The sequence below is a fragment of the Podarcis erhardii genome (assembly GCF_964252035.2).
Source record: "Podarcis erhardii genome assembly, chromosome: 3".
Classification (NCBI taxonomy): Eukaryota; Metazoa; Chordata; class Lepidosauria; order Squamata; family Lacertidae; genus Podarcis; species Podarcis erhardii.
The window spans coordinates 65,612,115-65,631,729 of NC_138507.1; the positions used below are offsets into that span (position 1 = coordinate 65,612,115).

General features: G+C 38.6%; 1 protein-coding gene and 1 long non-coding RNA gene across 8 annotated transcripts in view; one reads left to right on the forward strand and one right to left on the reverse strand.

The window, feature by feature from the left end:
• STXBP5 (syntaxin binding protein 5) overlaps positions 1–19,615 on the forward strand; it is a 119,743-nt gene that overhangs the window by 60,655 nt on the left and 39,473 nt on the right. For all 7 annotated transcript variants that reach the window (XR_014154462.1, XM_081854324.1, XM_081854326.1 and 4 more), the window contains 11 exons: positions 2,693–2,816; positions 4,426–4,504; positions 6,249–6,403; positions 8,531–8,603; positions 9,635–9,782; positions 9,866–9,933; positions 11,964–12,004; positions 13,005–13,225; positions 14,669–14,847; positions 16,041–16,166; positions 17,529–17,680. Coding sequence is in view for 6 of the 7 variants with exons in the window: in XM_081854324.1 (XP_081710450.1) it covers positions 2,693–2,816; positions 4,426–4,504; positions 6,249–6,403; positions 8,531–8,603; positions 9,635–9,782; positions 9,866–9,933; positions 11,964–12,004; positions 13,005–13,225; positions 14,669–14,847; positions 16,041–16,166; positions 17,529–17,680 (1,366 nt within the window). In the remaining variant the exon portion in view is untranslated. The remainder of the gene's footprint in view (positions 1–2,692; positions 2,817–4,425; positions 4,505–6,248; positions 6,404–8,530; positions 8,604–9,634; positions 9,783–9,865; positions 9,934–11,963; positions 12,005–13,004; positions 13,226–14,668; positions 14,848–16,040; positions 16,167–17,528; positions 17,681–19,615) is intronic.
• LOC309337680 overlaps positions 1–19,615 on the reverse strand; it is a 318,963-nt gene that overhangs the window by 24,197 nt on the left and 275,151 nt on the right. The gene's annotated exons all lie outside the window — the stretch shown is intronic.

Below are 19,615 nucleotides of genomic sequence, written 5' to 3' on the forward strand. Positions count from 1 at the left end.
GGCTTTAGGCCAAATGGGGAGGCCTGGCAGACCTAATTTGAGGCTGGAGGTTCCCTGTCCCTGCAATCAAGGCTTCTCTATCTGCAATACACAACATTTCCTAGCCTGATGATTCCTGTCATGATGGACTTTCACATCACTAGTGTGCAGTTAGACCCCCTCCAGAATGAAGAGGGAAATCTGCTTTACAGTTCTACAGGAAAAAAATTCACCTTTCCTCATGCAGTTGCCTTTGTTCATTTTTGTTGTTCCTTTGATACCAACATTTAGTACAGAGACAATAAATGTTTCCATCACTTTCCTGTGTTATTGTTGAGTCACTTCTGTTTCTCTTTCTTGACCCTGACTTTTGCTGTGATACATAAAAACATGGTCATGTGGACTTTCTGATGCTATGAATGCACAGTTTATGAAGTCTTGTATCAAAGTTTTCTGATATTGCAGCAGAGTGATAGAATAATTTGGGAATCTGTACAGTGGTACCTTGGGTTAAGAACTTAATTCGTTCTAGAGGTCCGTTCTTAACCTGAAACTGTTCTTAACCTGAGGTACCATTTTAGCTAATGGGACCTGCTGCGCCGCTGCCGCGCGATTTCTGTTCTCATCCTGAAGCAAAGTTCTTAACCCGAGGTACTATTCCTGGGTTAGCAGAGTCTGTAACCTGAAGCATTTGTAACCTGAAGCGTCTGTAACCCGAGGTACCACTGCATTGATAGAAGTAAAAAAATACAGAGAGGATACATTTGCTTCGTTTTATACCATAGCTAGAAGTAGCTATATAATGTGGGGAAATAAAAATGACATCAAAGAAACCTAGAAAGGCATCTGGTTTCACAAGCTACGCTACAGGCATTTTAGGAAATGAGCAATTCCTTAACTTGAAAGAATTTTATTTTTAAAAAAGTAGTACATTGTGGTTTGCTTTGTTTCATAATAGTTTAATGCAGGATTATTGCTGTATACTTGGCTGGAATATTCAAGTCACAGGGCTCATTGTTAAACTGATTTTCACCTTGTGTTTTGATCTGATGGACTAATTTCAATTTACATTTTAATGCTTTTTCAAATGTGCTGTATGTAAAATATCACTGGCCTTGAGTTTTTATAGTTCAAAAATTTCAAGTCTACATGTAATTAATCCAATAGTCAATGTAGCATATAGCACTTTTTACAAAGTATGTTCTGGGAATTCTGGGATTTCTAGACCAGTTTAGCAGTGAGAAGATCTAATCTAGTGGAAATCTGAAAACCACAGGTATAGTCTCTGAAGCTTTAACATTATATAGCATGGGTAACTAGTCTGTGGCCCTCCAAATGTTGTTGGATTACTACTCCCAATAACCCCTAATCATTGACAATTGGTTGTTCTGCGTGGCGCTGATGGGAGTTGAAATTGGACAGCATCTGACTGGGCCACATTATTACTCTAGTGCAGGGGTGGCTATATTTCTAAATAAGTTTAAATTTTAGAGCTGCTTTTCTAGTAACAGTACTAGATTGTTATTTAGCATTGCTATGAATTGTCCAGGCGCTCCCAAATTACAGAAATTTCAATAGTCTTAGCTGTTACATTGCAATTATTTTGAAGAATTTCTCTGAAGTATTTTGCTGTGTTAGCTGATGATTGCTGCATACAACAAAACTCTTATTACTTCCACTACTAGTCCTTCAATCCTAAAAAAAAAAAAAAGCTCAACAACTCTGGCCCTCTTTGAAAAAAGTTTGGACACCACTGCAGGATGTTAGTCAAAGTTCTAGTCAAAGTAGATAATAACAAGATATATATTTTATACATGTGTTTTAATGCAGTAGTCTTAGTAAGTCTAAAAACTGGATTCATTTTTTGCTTATAGCAAAGCCTTTATGGAGTGCAGATCCCGTTTATTACATGTCATATCTGATTCTCATTTTATTATAAATCAAGTTTGTCATTGCCTTGTAAAATCAAATGTCACCTTTTCAGTTGTGCATAGTTGGTGAGATGTTGATGAATGCTGATTTACACCAGGAGAATTCTCTGTTCTTGATTAATAGTACATTTTTAATATAGCATGATGTGAAAGTTTTATGATTTTCATCAGATAGGAGGTTGACCGATTATCACATGATGCAATTCCAGTTGACCAGTCAGACTTCCAAAATCAATTGTATAGGAAACATTTTGTAGGCTAGCTCACTTCCACATGCATTGATTATGGCAATTGAATCTTGATACAAAATGCATGCTAGCTAAAAAGATCAAAGAGTACATTGCTGTAGGGAAGCATAGCATTGAAACAAAGTCATTATGAAAATTGTGTCTTTCACCAATACTGCAGACAATTGTACCCTTGTCCAAAGATACAGGTGTTCTCTTCAGTTTAACAGACTATAGTACACCAAAAGCAACTGGAAATATATATATGTTTTTCTCATTTGCACCACTGTACTATACCATTGTATTAGGTTTTCAGTAGCAGTTTTAAACCAAACAAAGTTTAAATAGTTGAACTGCTTTCGCAACACACGTAAAATGATTTGTTAAAGAAAACTATCTTCAGAATCAGTGTTACAGTTTTGCATTAAAATAGTATTTTATCACATTATTTAATCACATGAACTATGGTGGAGTATTTAAGCAATATTTGAATGAAATTGTTAAGATTTCTGCTTATTGCTTTGAATAAGTTCTGATTTCCCCTCCTTTGATCAGGCAATCCATTCTGTAGCTTGGCACCACGAAGGAAAGCAATTTATCTGTAGCCATTCAGACGGAACCTTGACTATATGGAATGTAAGGAATCCTACCAAGCCATTTCAGACAATCACTCCACATGGTAAGTTCAAAATGGAAATGTGTTCTAGTCAACATTGTGTATACATTATGCTTTAGAGTGATTTGCAGGCTAAGTCATCTAAACTGCTTACCAGTGGCTGCTACTTCATGCCACTCTATTCTTGAGGACCATGTGCTGAAAGAAGGTATTAAACTGTACCATATATTTGCAACTCTGCTGCTGCTTATATTACCTGCCTTGTCTCCTGTAGTCAGGATTTGGCTTTGAAAGTCCATTGCTTTGGAGGCTAAGTGTGGAGTTGTTTATTAATCTGGGCAGTATTGCAAAAGAAAACTAGTTCAGTTGCACCTCTTGTGTCCCAAGGTAGAATAGGACCAGGCAGCTTTTTCTGGTTATGTATTTTATTAGGGTTGCGAACTAGCTCAGTAAGGGGCAACAACCTGGTCTCCTCCGGTGGTTTCAACAAATGCTTAATGTGCAGAAGGCAGCAGGTGAAGGTTTTCATGCCGTGGAGCTAAACACTGATGTCTGCAGAGCTGCTTCAAAAGTTAGCTTTCCTGGCTATTATGGGCATGCCAACTACTAACCTAATGTGTGAGGGGGTGGAAGGAATCAGCATATATCAAACTAGCACAACACTATTGTAATCCAAGATTACTTTCACCCTAAGTGCAGGCACAGTAGTACATTTATCATAAGATTGCCAGGGAAAATCCAAGGCTACACTGTTGTACACAGTGGCGTAGCGTGGGTTGTCAGCACCCGGGGCAAGGCAAGTAATTTGCGCCCCCTAACCCATGGCTTTGCGCCCCCTAACCCGTGGATTTGCGCCCCCTAACCCTACCCCTAACCCTAACCCCCAGATGTTGCGCCCGGTGCGGCCGGCCCCCCCTGCACCCCCCACGCTACGCCACTGGTTGTACACATTTGTGTACACCTTTCACAACTTTAGGAATTTTGATGTGTTGTATGATCATAATCTTACTATTGTATGTCCAAAAAGATGTCTGCAGTGGCACCTTATCAGACTTATGCATTGACGTAAAAATGTCTAGGTTTTACCTGCTTTGCAGTGCTTTGCAGTTTTGTATAGCTTTCTTAGAAATTAGCAGAACATGTAATTAGCCTATTAGCCCTGTAAAGGTTCTCACTATTTATGTAAATTAGTAACTGTAAAAGGTTCTAATCAGTTTATACAGTGTTTATATAGTGGAGATGATTTTTTGTGAAACTGGCAATTTGCTGGTCAAACCTGCTTTCTTTTAAAATATATCACGACCAAATGTTGAAATAAAGTAGTTTTTCTGACAGCAATACAATGAAGGGGAAAGAATTCTTTATTCTTCATAATTCTCCAACTCAGTCCTGTGCATGTTTATGTGGGAGTAAATCCCATTGACTTCAGTGGATTGAGACTTTCTCCCAGGTAAGAGAGCACATGGGGTGTTGGTTATTACTGCCAAATATCTACTGTTTATAAGAGAAGCAATTGAGTTATTTGCATTAAATCTGCAAGGATAGTATGATGTACACTTGGTAGTGTTTATATAACCTTTTAAATATATGGGACTATTCTTAAGATTTTGGTGTGATTTCTGAGATTTATCAAATTATTTTTAAATGTAAATAAGAAAATATTTTGTTTTAGGAAAGCAGGTAAAAGATGGAAAGAAGCCAGAGCCTTGTAAACCTATTCTTAAAGTGGAATACAAAACTACCAGAGCTGGGTAAGAATTAGGAAACAGTTACTTAACTTTGTTTTGCATATTTGTAGAGAAAAAATAATGACTTTGCAAGGCAAAATAATCTAAACAGCTCTTGAAGTACTTCCATGATTTTAAAATGTGACAAACCCACCACCACTTTGTTTATTCATGATACCTTAAGTTCTATTCAGCGTTGTTGTTGTTGTTGTTGTTGTTGTTACTGCATAAAAGTAGACTTCCATGCACTTTGTCTTCATACAACCTTCATGCAAAAAATATTTATTTGTTAAAATTAATTGAATGAGAAATCTCTTAAATTCTTGCAACAATTTAAATTACAGATTCATTATATGTAGGTGTGGAATATACATTAAAATAATTTGCTGCTGTAGTAAAGTGGATGTTACTTTGGGCAGGAAAAATGTCATTGTGCATACACAAGGGGAAGACTGGTTTCAGATACACAGAAAAACCTCAAGGGAAATTTTAACACTGAGCTGGGGGTAGTGGGAAGTAAAACAGAGGGAGCAAAATTAACATAAAACACCTTACATTTTACAGTAATCTGGATGTGGGAGAGGCTAAATGATTAACCAGAATTTTTTCCTAGTTTAGGATTTGATGAGTTTTTGAGGGCTCTTTGACCCTTGTCATGGGTTGAATTGCAGAGGAAGTGATTTTTATTTAATCCTAACTTATTTCACACATGTGCAGGCTCTGCATTGCCCTTGCAAGTTTAAAGAATCCTAGAATAAGGAAAGGGAATGGAATTGGGGTGTGGCATGCATTTTAACCTGTCAGACTTCCATACATCATGTGCAGGGGAAATAAATTATTCCCACACTACTGTTCAGATTCAGGATTACGTTCAGATTTATCACAAATATATCACTTTGTGGGTCTCCATTTGTATGTAGTACATATCTAAAAGAGAAAATAGTGAGTCTTTATTGCACAATGTCCACAAGATCTCGCTGGAGCCTGCTGCTGCAGCCACGTGTTGCTTCTCTGGTGATGGTGGGTGGTGCGTCCTCCCTGCCATGGCAGAAGTGAGGAGAGGCAGTTGTAGCAGCTTCCAGGGAGATCTTGTCAGAACCTGCAAGCTGTCACTGCTTCTTCTCTCTTCTCTGGTGGCAAGGGGGTACAGCGCCAGAGACACGAGAAGTGGTGGCTTCCTGTGAGATCTGACAAAAGGTTTTCGAGATCTTTCCAGAAGCTGCTGTCGCTTTTCCTGCAGAGGCAGGTGGTGCACTCGTGGACACACTGACCTTTGGATTCTGCTGCCTGAGGCAGCTGTCTCAGTCCACATGATGGATGGGCTGGTCCTACCTAAAAGTGAATTTTGAGTTTCACACTTGTATGGCACATCTAAGGGAGGAAAAACAAGTTTTAGTAAGATTAGTTGCATTCCTTGGCAGCATTTTGCATATGCATCTTTCTGAATAAGTGGGGAGGTGTACTGAATCCTTGATAATAGTTTGTCCAACTGCTTAAAATATGGTTTAAAAGACAAGCAAGTGCTTCTATTTACACAGATCAACACAATGGGAATGGATTTTTTCAGCTAGTTGTTCAGTCTGTTGGGCAAACTTGTGTTCTTGCACAACTCTTAAGCCAAGCACACCTAACACAAAAGGTTAGTGGTATATTGTGCCACATATACAGTGTAGAGTGCTATTGGTTACTCTCTTGATCTCAGATGATAAGTCTCCTAATGCTGTCTCTCATAATCTTAACTGTTTGTTTGTTTTTTCTTTCTTTCCAGAGAACCTTTTATCATCTTGTCAGGTGGCTTGTCATATGACACTGTAGGAAGAAGACCCTGTTTAACAGTTATGCACGGAAAGAGCACTGCTGTTTTAGAAATGGATTATTCAATAGTTGATTTTCTAACCCTCTGTGAAACTCCATACCCTAATGGTAGGTTCTGAAAAAAAAATTCTTCCCATTTGTTTGACTGCTTAATAGCAGTTTTTTGCTGCAGCAATTCCAGAATTTTATTTACTGTTTATATGATTTCATGGCAGGGTTGGGTGGGGCCATTTCTTCTAAAAGGTTCCTCAAAAATGTTGAAAGATCGTAGATAGTTTTTGAGTAATCTGAGGAGAACTTACATATCTCTAGTATCATCCTATCTGGACAGCAAGATAGCATTTATGAGAAAGAGTAGTCCTCATATTCTGGAATGTCTTCCATGGGCTGGTGGCTGTGCTGTCTAATGCATAACCTAATTTTTTTGTGTGATCATTTTTCTTTTGACTAAAGATGCTCTCAGGTGGGACGTGAGCTCCCTCTAGTGCTTACAGACAGGATTGCAGCTAAATTGTGCTTTCAAGCAGCCAACCCCCACCAGTTTAAACGCCTCCCTTCATGCAGAGAAGTCTGCTTCTCCCTTGGCTCAGGCTCCCTTTTTTGACTGTTCCTGTCAACTGGTCTTGGTTGTTTGTGGTTGTTCCTTGTGTTATTAAAGGGAGAGAATAAATGTAGCATCTTCCATGTGTGTGTGGAATTGTTTGTGTGTCTGCCTCAGGGTTGTTTTTTGTGGTAGTTTAATGTTTGTGTCCTGGAGGGCGGTGAGTTGATTGGTTGTGAGTTTGCTGTTTTGTTCACTCGGCTAGCCTTGTTTTTCCTCTGTTGTCAACTCTACCACTTCCCATTCTGTTTCATACTGTACTTTGCCCCCCTCCACCCCCAATGTCCCACACAACCTCACCTATTTAAAATAAATTCTTTTTCACTGACTATTATTTGCACTGATTTTGAGCTTTTCACCCCTTTTGGGTTATTGGAGTGTATTTCCCTCAGCCAGGTTCCTTGGCAGTTTGTTGTTGTGCACATAGTTCTTTAGGCTGAACATGTTTGCCTTTGCTGAGACACTCTTTTGACAGTGTGTGTTCCAGCCTACGCTTCCAGGGTTACCCATTCTATCTATTGTCACCTAGGGCATGTCCCACCTGACAGGAAAAAGAACTGTTGGACTGTAAAATATATTTTTCATTACTCTGGGCTACCTAGTTTTTTCTTGATTTGGTCTAACTGACTCTACTTCTACACTGCTTCATACATCTAGAGAAGCCCTGAGCAGTGTATGTTCTTGTTGGTGTTACTTGTTGCTATTTTTATTCTTGTGTTGATTGTGGATGGTGGCAGCTTGGACAGTTGTGTAAAACCCTGTAAGAGCTCGAAGGAGCTTAGATCCCAGCTGAGAGCATATTTTCACTCAAGCACACTTTTTATATAGGTAAGCCCAGTGGCTCTTTTTAGTGTGATATGGGGGCTTTTGAGGTGCCTATAACCTTCTCAAGTAACCCCCTAATTTTTCCACTGTTCTATCTGTTCATGTATCCCCCCCCCCCGCAACTTCTTCTTCCTAACAAACTGGTTCTCAGCCAGTCACAGATCATATTGTGAATATGAGGACGTCACAATACCAAACAGCCAATCATATTTGTTGTTGTAGCTACATCACATATGTTTCTCAGAATTGGCAACAGCAATGCTTCCTGGGTTTCATTGCTGTCAATGGCTCTGGATGGCAGGCTTATTGTTTACTGGAGAAGAAATCATCCACCAAATAAGATGAATGAGACTTTGCAGGACTCATCCCCAAAGTCATCAGCAGTGGAGGCCCCTCTTCGCTTGCATACTCCGTGGGTCTCTGGAGTGGGGAGCGCCTTCTATTTGCCACTCTCTTCGATGTTGTTCTGCAGGCAGATGAAGACACTCTTGTCCTATTGTATTTTTTCAGAGTTGATTCCTGCTGAAGTCCTTAGATATTTTATGGCCGTTTAGTCATTTTTTAATTGCTCAGTGGTATTGTACACTATGTTGGGAGTACTGTTTAGGAAACAGTTACAAAGATTTGGTGAAAAGTGGTGTGTGTGTGTGTGTGTGTGTGTGTGTGTGTATAATGTTTATGGCATTAATCTGTTTCCCTCCCATGTTGCATTAAGCATCAAAATATTAAATCAGCAGTGAATCAATGTTTGCTTTTATTAAATTATTAATTAGGCTTCATCTTTGGTTGCATTGTTGTCTCTGTCTTAGATTTCCAAGAGCCATATGCTGTGGTCGTTCTTCTAGAAAAAGATTTAGTACTTATTGATCTTGCACAAAATGGGTAAGAATTCAGAATATAATGAGGTTATATAAAGGTGTGTTTCTCGTAGCTGTCATGGATGGAGTTTACCAATCAAGGTTGTTCCATTTAACAAAACACTAAGTTTTCTATTGTGATTTGCTTGTAAATAGCCCCTGAGTGTGTGTGTATTCCTAATGGTGAATGAAGAAATGAAGATAACTCACAGTGAATTCTTCTTTACAGTAATTCAGTGTCCACATTTGTCTATCATGCTAAACTATAACATGATCTCCTCCTCCTGTGTGACCAGGACAATTCCAGCAGCTTTTGCTTCACCACAGTTTGATAAACACACTTCTGGGTCCAGATGTTACAGCAAGCTGCACTTAAAGGCAGAAGCTTCCAAACACATAATCCTGGCCATGCAGGAAGAGGATTGGGAAGTACCCAAGACCGAGGCTCACTGTAGTTTGTACCTCTTCATTTTGGTAATTCTATAAACCAGCGTTCAGCAAGATGTGTAAACTTGGCCAGTATGGCACACTGTGTGATGATTCAAACACTTAATATACCTGATAGGAGGAACATATCTATGGCTATGCATTGTGTTATAGCTGCTAATTTTCATCTTAAAGATAATTTTTAGTTATACATAAAATTAGGTTAGATCTTTTAATGACAGCAGGAGTTTATATTAGGGTTGGGATATTACAAGATAATTTCTGAAAATTCTTGATTTTTGAGATTAGCAGTTCACCAGCATTCTGTTGAAGTGATAATTTTCTGTAGAGTATATTTCACAAGCAGTTTACAATTAAATTTTTACTAATGTGTTTCGAGTATACTAGTATTCCAAAGTGATTTATATTTATTCACGTAGATTATAAATATTTGAGCTCCTTTCCCCCTTTGCTGCTTTACTTTGTACTCGCTTGTATTCATTTTTTTTTCCTTTTTTGCATTGACATTTTTATCATTCTTTAATACCACCTTGGGAGAAAGTGTTGCATACTACAAATTTTATTTATCAGCTAACTAACTGCCTTCATGTTTTCATCCCTTCATTAAAGGTATCCTATATTTGAGAATCCCTATCCCTTGAGTATACATGAATCTCCAGTTACCTGTTGTGAATATTTTGCCGATTGTCCTGTGGACCTTATTCCAGCACTTTATTCAGTTGGGGCTCGCCAGAAACGTCAAGGTTATAGTAAAAAGGTACCAAAGGGAGTTAATATCTTTATTACTAAGCAACAGTATTCCATGTGTTTGGATTTAATCAGCTTGTTTGTTTTAAATAGGAATGGCCTATCAATGGTGGAAACTGGGGTTTGGTCACACAGAGTTATCCAGAGATCATTATTACTGGGTAAGTAATAACACTACATTAGTTTGGACAAGGCTGCCAAGGTAAATGTGGGGATATGCATAATTTATGCGTCATTATTCATAAACTGGTATATTGTAACCTACACATATTTTAGGGTAATTTAGATAATAATTGTCTGTCATGCTTAAAGTAACATTATGAACTAATTTGAGGTGGATAAAAGGCATTGCTTGCCCCTTTTTGGGGGAGGAGAGAAATGTATTGGGAGAAAAGAAAAGGACTTACAGCCCCAAAAACCACCTGCTGTGTGACATTTCACTGGCATTTACCATCAGCTTTTATTAGAAATATAAATGTAGAGTTAGGGCTAGTGTTGAAAATTATAACAGCGGAAAAGATTACTGTATGATCCTTGATCTGAGGCTAAAATTGCATTGTGCAGGACAGGTAATTATGGTGCAGAGGGATATTTTTCTGATTTCTATCATCCTAATGTATAACTGAAGAGTTAAAATGAGCAAGCTAGTAAAGGTTTCCCTGCTTACTTGAGAGCAAGAGTGGGTATACTTCTCCAGTGGCTCTCAGCCTCCACCTTTCTTTGCAATAGCATACACATTTGTAGCCATGTGTGTATCAGGCATTTAAAACATTTAAGTAAGGTCAGCTGGTGGTCTGAGTTATTTTAAATGTTGTATAATTTATCTAATGAAGTTTTCTTGGACGTATGAGGTGCTAGCCAATTTGAGCAGAGAAAATCTGAAAAATCAGCATGTATATCTGTGAATTAAAAAATATCTGTTGCTTGCTGTTATGTATTGCATGTGAAACATTTCAGACACTCAGTGGGTTCTGTGGGTGGTTACTGTGAATAATATGTTGGCAATAATGCTGGCTTTTAAGTAGTGTTGGTGTTGATACTTCTACTACTTTTTGTTTTTCTTTTCAACATATCAGAAAAACAAAGAAAAACAAGATTAGCTTTGATTATTTGTTATTTGTTTGATAGATTATGGGAATGGTTTTCAACATATACTGCACTCTCTCTGTCTAGATCCATAGTCCTCAGACAAAGAATATATTTTTTTTAAAAAAATAATTATATAAAATATGGGTAGCCAATGTTGTTGAGTGACAACTTGCATGTTAGCTGGGGCTGATGGGAGTTGTAGTTCAACAACATCTGGAAGGCAACACTTGGGCTATCATGTTCTAAAGCAACATCTAAGACACAAGTGAATTTCAGAATTTTTAAACCATGCACATCAATATTAAAAGATGAACGGAACTAAACTGTTTTAAAATTAGAAAAGCACTCATAAAACCAAATCCTATCATACTTCTCTTAGTGAGGTAGTAAGGAGAATTAGCATTTGCCCTCATGAGATGACACCAGCTGTTGGTGTTGCAATGCATGTGGGATGGATTTGCAGCACAGTCCTATTCACATTTATGGAAAAGTAGGTCCTGCTGAGTTCATTGAAGCTACTCACTAGTAAATGTTCTTAGGATTACAGCCTTAGTTGCACTGGAAATCATTTGGTTCTGTAGAGCAAAACAAAAATCCTACAATCTGTTGCCCCCTCTCACTCTGTTAAGAGAGGGCAAAATCCATTATTCATCCCAGATTATAAAGTCACCATGACAAGAGGTTGAGTTTAGCACCAGTCTTGGTGGTGTCTTCAAGTACAACTCTTTACCTCTTCCATATAAGTGAATGTCTGTTATTTACTTCTATTGGGAAATGTAAAACTTTACATTTAGCAACATGATTATAGAGTATCATGCCCATTATGCTTGATACTGTATGACTTAGGCAGCACCAATGGGATCTTCTTGGAAGTATTAAATGTCTCCTCATTCAGAGTACACATAGATGCATTGTATCTTCCTAGGACTTCCTTCAGCAAGCCTTCCCTCAACATGCAGCTCACCTATGATAGGCTAATACTAAGAAGAAAATAGGAGCATATGGGTTTGTTACATCAATTTAACATCACTAACTAAATCTCATCGGCCTTGCTATTTCTTTTCTAAAGAGATTTTGCTTTAAAAAATTCTTGTTTTGATAGGCATGCAGATGGATCGATCAAGTTTTGGGATGCCTCTGCAAGTGAGTGTTTTGCTTAGTTATGGAAGAATTGTTTTAAAAGTGCTGCTGTGAAACTGTTGCCTTATAGATGACATCTTTTGGGGTTTACTCGCCTTGTTTGCTCAAATCTGCTGTACTTAATTCCCATTGGAATGAATGGTCCTAAATTAGTTGTGACCAGGAATAGCCAGCATCTGCAGAACTGCCTCTCCCATAAGAGGTGGCACTGCTTCTTACCAGGTTGCTGTAGGGGATGAGGCAGGGTGGCTGTGAGATTCAGGCTGTAAAGGCACACCAGCAGGAGAACCGTATGGGCTCTGCTAGTGTGCCCTTAACACCACAATCCCTCTGCCCTGCCTCTGTGACTAAATTGTCTGCTCAGCTTAAATAGGACTTGAGTGTAATTAACCTCTGAGCCAAAAGTTTGATATGAAAGACAGGAAGTGAGGAAGGTGATGGAGGAGATGAGGTTACAAATCATACATGATAGTTACTTGATATCTCATAAGCAACCCGTATCACCTCCTTGAAACACAAATTGAAATCCTGGAGCATAGAAGGTGCTGTAACACTATTTTTGATTATATATTTTGTCTTAATGCCATTTCATAATTGAGGGCACAATCTTTCTCTGCATAAGGGAAGGCTGCAAAGCCTTTCTGCTTTTGTGCCCTTTGGATTCTGGCCATAATACACAATGCCCAGGATCCAAAGGACTGCATGCAATGATTTGCATATAAATTATCAGGCCCCTCCCGGCCCTTGTCTTCCCACTGAAGTTCCTCAACATCCTGAAAAGTGTTATATTTTGGAACCACATGTGTGCGGAATACAAATTGATATCTATCTCACTAGCAAACATGCACACATCACCCGCAGAGGAACTTTCAATCAGCGTGAATGGAAATGTGAGCACTGTATTACCATTGTTTCAGAATGGCCTTATTTGAACAATATTTTTGTTTATAAAATTACATTGGTTTGTACATTTAACTATCTTTATTTTTAATTTTATTCCTAGTAACGTTGCAAGTGCTGTACAAACTAAAAACAGCTAAAGTCTTCGAAAAATCAAAAAATAAGGACGACAGACCTAGCACAGACATAGTAGATGAAGACCCATATGCCATTCAGATCATCTCGTGGTGTGCAGAAAGCAGGATGCTGTGCATTGCAGGAGTTTCTGCACATGTCATTGTTTACAGATTCAGCAAACAAGAAATTACAACAGATGTGATTCCGGTAATTGACAGTTATCTATATTGGACATGCATTTATATATTTGTTAATCCCTATATTTAGCCAATATATAAACTAGTATAAACTAGCTTGAACATTTTTTTTACTAGTTTGTTCCATGCTCAGTGGTTATGTCACTTTCTTGGGAATAGGACATTTTTTGGGAATAGGATGTGCTGAAAACATTAGGCTTACTCATTACAAATACAATTAAAATTTAGCTGAAATCCATTTTATTTTGAAAAATGATAAATTGAAATTAGATTGAACAATTTAATCTTGCATTAGATGCTTGCTTAAAGGTAAAATCTCATAGTAGCTCCTTGGTCACATGTACTTTATACCTGGCCTTATGAAGAGAGTGCAGCTAATATTTTTATACAGGTTTGTTCAGTTCTTTCACCCATTAAATCATAGACAGTGGTTGGAGGGTTTCATAAGTTGTTCATAATCAAATCAAAAAATTGATGGATGAGGCAGACTGTTGACCCATATCAGTAAATATTTGGGAGGGTTTGAGAACACCGTAATGCTTTGGTTGTCTTCATCTAGATTTGAACAGGGAGGGTATAACTTATTCATTATCTGTATTGCCAATATAGTACAGTCATAGGCAAACTCGGCCCTCCAGATGTTTTGAGACTACAATTCCCATCATCCCTGACCACTGGTCCTGTTAGCTAGGGATGATGGGAGTTGTAGTCCCAAAACATCTGGAGGGCTGAGTTTGCCTATGCCTGATATAGTATCATGGTATTTGATCAAATTTTCTGGATCACCTGAGATGGATGTCCACAGTGCTCTTCAGCTATGGAGGGAGAGTGTTCAGCAGTTCTTCTCAATATACACAATGTCGCCCAGCTTTATTTGTTTCCATCAAACCAAGAAACAATTGTTTGTGCGTTTAATTAATGCCTGAACATATGTAGTTATGGACTGGATGAGCACTAACAAATTGAAGCTTATTCCTGATAGGAATGATGACAGGACAATCTAGGTCTATAAAGATGCTGCTATTTCCTCTCCTAGATGTGGTTACATTGCCTTTAAATGAGAAGGTGCACCACTCAGAAGTATTTCTTGATCCTGTGTTACTGCTCAGTTCTGAGGAGGTGGTCACAGCCCACAGAATCAGCTGCAAGTGTTTCTCTAAAACAGGAATGGCAAATCCATGCCGTTCTAAATGTTATTTACCTGCAGCTCCCAGCATCTCTCAGGATAGTGTCAAACAAACCTCATAGTACTCTTGGTACCTTATTGTCTGGTATTTGATTGATACATTGCAGCTTGATACTGTGGTTGAGGCCATCCACTTGTCTTTAATAAGAAGTTTTGTATTTAACTTTATGGAAGTTGTTGAGACCAAAGTAGTGAATTGGCAACTGCAAAATTTGCAGTGCAAAGAACTCTCGGACTGTGTCATGTCTTCTCCATTGTCATTTGCAGATGCTTGAAGTACGGCTATTGTATGAAATAAATTATATAGAGTCTCCAGATTCTGAGCAAGTGCCACCACTGCCTACTCCAGGCACTGGTTCCAACCCTCAGTCCATTGCTCCCCAGTCTCATCCATCCACTAGCAGCAGCTCATCTGATGGGCTTCGGGATAACGTCCCATGTTTAAAGTAAGTGTAAGGCTAGTATTTCTAAATACTGTATCTTACCTTCATAGACTGCTTAATCTTATTGTAGAAAAAACTTTTGGCTTTTGACATGTGCTGCTTTGGGATATGGTTACTCATACCTCCTCCTAGTGTATACTTTACAAAGGTGCGCTAATAGAAGACACATGTATTGAGCTTGTATCAATGTACAAAGTAATTATATATTGCTTACAGGAGCCTATAAAACTACCTATGTGTTTCAATAGCTGTATTTGCCAAAGTTTGATATATAGCAACTGCAGCTTTTCTTAAAAAACAGCATGTCCATTCTCAGTCCTCCAGAGAGAATCGGATGCCAAATGCTCCCAACTACACATCTAACTTAGAATCTCCTGCCTTATCTTACTTTCCTGTACTGTTTCCTATTCCTTCATATTTGAGATAGAGAATAAGTTATGAGCCTGCAGATTCCTGGTTCAAATTTCAGTTGAACCATGGACTCGAGATTAATTTAGGTAAGTTAGCAACTCTCAAGTCTAGCTCACCAGTCATGACAAGCTACCAAATTCTACTTTATTGAGACTTGGCAGAGAGCGGAACTAATTGCACTGTGAAATGCTCTTTCCTCTGCCATATGTGAAGCATCATCTATCAGTTGCTTTAGACACTTTGTAAAGACATACCATTTTGTCCTGGCTGTCCCTGACTCATAAGATTGGTCTCTGTTATTACTGAATTTCTGTTTCCATAAATGCTTTATAAATGCTTTAAATTAAAGAAAAATAAATAAATGTATAATAAGTATTGTGAGTCCTTATGATATAATGCTTAATTTTGCAATCACTTCAGCAAATTATAGTTTGCCATTTCATCTTAACTAAGCAAGCTCTGCTGTGTGCAAACCATCATTTACATGCCAGGATCGGAAAATATGTTAAAATGTGACTGATTAAGCAATTTATGTACCAGGGTGGGGGGGGGTGGGAAAATGTGCTCTCCAGTGCTTGCATGTGATCCTTCTCAACATCAGAACATGGCCACTTACATTAAAAAGTCTCCCCCACATCATATGAATCTGTTCCAGAGTAAGCATTTGAAGCTGTACTAACTTGCAGTAAGAAATACAATCAGTCATGAAATATTCCCACTCTAGTAAAATTTATTGGCAGACTTCCACAAGAATAAATGTTGTCTACCTTTCCTGTATATTGCAGAGTTAAAAACTCTTCCCTCAAGCAGTCTCCAGGCTACCAGGTTGAGCTGGTTATCCAGTTAGTATGGGTGAGTGGGGAACCACCTCAGCAAATAACAAGCCTTGCAATCAACTCTGCCTATGGCTTGTAAGTATATTTGGTGCTGTGCTTTCTCTTCCTTAAATCCCATTGTCCTGTTGCAGAAGGAATATGACGTTACTGCTAAACTACTGGATTCATGTTGTTTTGATATGCTACTTGTTTCCATGTTTTCAGTAAAAAGGTACTTAAAGGGCCTTCTCATTTATTGTGGTATTCAGCCACAAACACATTTCAGTCTTTGTCCAAGGTTCCTTTTCATTACAATAATGTTGTACCATCTTCGTATATTACATGGGGAAGATAGCTTCTGCTGTTAGATGTGTACACAGCACTTTCAGAAAAGTTGACAAATGGTTCTCAGCGTAGAACACAATCTTCTGTGCCATCTCTGATTTCTTGAATGTCTTGTATATTTTTAGACTACCAGCCGTTTTGTGAAGAGGCTTTTTTTTGTTTAGTTTTTTGGTTGTATCTAGGCTAGGTGGACATTCAGAAAGAATATGGGAGAATGCAATAATGTGCTGCTGTAACAAGCAAATTAGTCAATTGTCGGACATTAAAACAAGATGGTGAGAATGAAGTAATTGAGCGTTGGATGTACAGTGGGGTATTCATTTGGGTAATTGTATAGCAGAAGGTTAGATGATGTGGCTAAGACAATCAGACCAGCATACAAAACCTCTGGGTGAGGCATGGAGGTGTAAGACGTTTTGTAAAAAGTAGAAGTACAGAGTCATCAGTGGTGATGAGGCAAATCTCAAGTGTAGCAGCCAGGAATGGGGAAGATTATATTTTGGTATTCTTCTGCAGCCAGATGGTAGATTGTCTCAGCTCCTATTATATAGATGTGAAAATGCTTTTTTGGTTAATCGCAACAGTTCAGAATCAAAAGTCTCCTGTTGGTGTTTCCAGCTCATTCTGTTGTTTTTATCTTGCTTGTTTTTTAGAGTTGCATCTTATTATGTATTGTTCTTACTGCCTATTTACTTAAACCTGTTTTATAAGAAATAAATATTAATGTAAAACCATGCCAAACACAAATGCATGTCAAGGACAAACTAACAAGGCAGCTATTAGCTTCTTCCCACACTGCAACAAAACAGTTACCCTTGAGTAAGCAGTGGACAGTAATCATTCGATGTCAGGTGGAGGTTTGCTATTTAGTAAGGCAGTAGTCTATTGGTTTTATTCTCAGCAACTACTACTAAAATAAATTGTTCTTTGAATAGTTTTTCATGCAAATTTTCATTTCTAAATGTTATATAAGAATAGATTTTAGATTTTGAAAAATAATCAGTTCAACTAATTCCTAAAAATGGAAAGTAAAATGTTGTACTTAACATAAGCATATATTTGGATATCAATCATTCATTGCCATCATATTCTTTCTAATAAATTTTCTTTCAGAGTAGTTTTCGGCAATTGTAATGGTATCGCAATGGTTGATTACATCCAAAAGACCACACTTTTAAACCTTGGCACTGTTGAATTGTATGGTTCTAATGATCCTTATAGGAGGGAACCCCGATCTCCACGTAAAAGCAGACAACCATCTGGAGGTAAGGTCATACACTTGATACTTCCTGATAAATTTTTGTATTCGTCTTCCACTTACCAGACCGCAAGCTGATTAGGAGTGCATGCGACTAGCTTTTTCTTTGAAAGTAACTTGCACAAACCAAAAGTTTATATGTTGACAATATTCTGTAGGGGCTTCTTTTTAGAAAACATCATCTGATTATGGTAGGCAAACAGTCTTCATTTTAGGAGTATTCCAGACTGCCAAATTTAGCATATATAATAAGCATACTTCTTCTTCTTCTTCTTCTTCTTCTTCTTCTTCTTCTTCTTCTTCTTCTTCTTCTTCTTCTTCTTCTTTATTACCCCATTTCCCCCTGCCACTGTGGGCAGCTTACAGAACATATAAAATCATAATAAAATGTCAAACATTAAACATTTCCCAATACAGGGCTGCCTTCAGATGTCTTCTAAAAGTTGTGTAGTTGTTTATTTCCTTGACATGGGGGGGCACATTCCACATGGAGGGTGCCACTGCCTAGAAGGCCCTCTGCCTGGTTCCCTGTAACTTTACTTCTCACAGTGAAGGAACTGCCAGAAGAGCCTCTGAGGAGGACCTCTGTGACTGGGCTGAGTGATGGGGATGGAGATGCTCTTTCAGGTATACTGGGCTGAGGCTGCTTAAGGCTTTAAAGGCCAGCGCCAGTACTTTGAACTGTGCTTGGAAATGTACTGGGAGCCAGTGAAGATCCTTTAGGACCAGTGTTACATGGTTCCAGCGGCCACTCCCAGTTGCCAGTCTAGCTGCCACATTCTGTATTAGTTGTACTTTCTGAGTCACCTTCAAAGATATAATATTCTACTTCATTACTTTTTTATACAAAAAGTGTTATTCTTTGCCAAGGTTTATGTGTTCACATCAACCATCTTCCATTGTCTTGCCTTTCCCTGTTTGAGATTTACTTTTCGTCTTCCTTTGTGCTATCACACCCTGTTATCATAAATGCCCTGTTAATTTATTCTGAACTAACTGCTTCACAGAACCACACAGCACTTAACCCCTTCATTTTTGGACACAATTATTTCAGCATGCTGTATTTGATCTGTTAAGGTGTGTATTGGCACATGGAAGCAATCACATAAATTCAGCAAACCACAAGCCTAAAATTCTCAGAGGAGGAAGTGCATATGAACAGAAAATTTTAGAGTTGCTTCATACCTGAAGATGTGGACAAGCTGCTTGAAGAAGTGCAGCCAACCAGCTGCCCTTTGATGCTTGCCCACCTCGGCTTCTGAGAGCTAGCCGTAGATGGTTAGCTGGGTTTGCAATGAGTGATTAATGCTTCACTTGAGGAGAGGGACTGACCACCTGCCTGGAAGGACATGGTGGTGTAGCTCCTCCTTAGGAAGAAATTTTTTGTCCCAGAAATGTTAAATCACTATTGCCCAGTACCAAATAACTAATTTTTGGACAACGCTTGAGAGGGTTGTGGCAGTACAGCTTTAGACATGCTTGGAAAAAACTCTTTGCTTAGATCCATTTCATTCTTGCTTCATGCCCAGTTATGGTACTGAAGCCACCTTGGACACCCTGGTTGATGACATTTGTCAGGAGAGAGGTGAGAAGAGTGCAAGCCAGCTCATTCTCCTTGACCTCCCACTGTCCTTCTGGATCATCTCAGGGAAGTGGGGGTTGGGGGCACTGTACTTCAGTAGTTCCAATCCTTCATCCAGGGCTGTTTCCAGAAAGTAGTTATGGGAGGCTACTGTTATGTGCCATGAGAGTTCTCCTGTGGTGTCCTGCAGTATTCTATTTTGTCCCTGGAACATATATATGAAGCCACTGGGAACTGCCATCAGGAAATTTGGTGTCACCAATATGCAGATGATACCCAGTTCTGTTTCTCTGTTGCATATAAATTGGGAGAGGTAGTCAAGATGTTAGACTGATGCTTAGAGGTGGTGATGGACTGTGT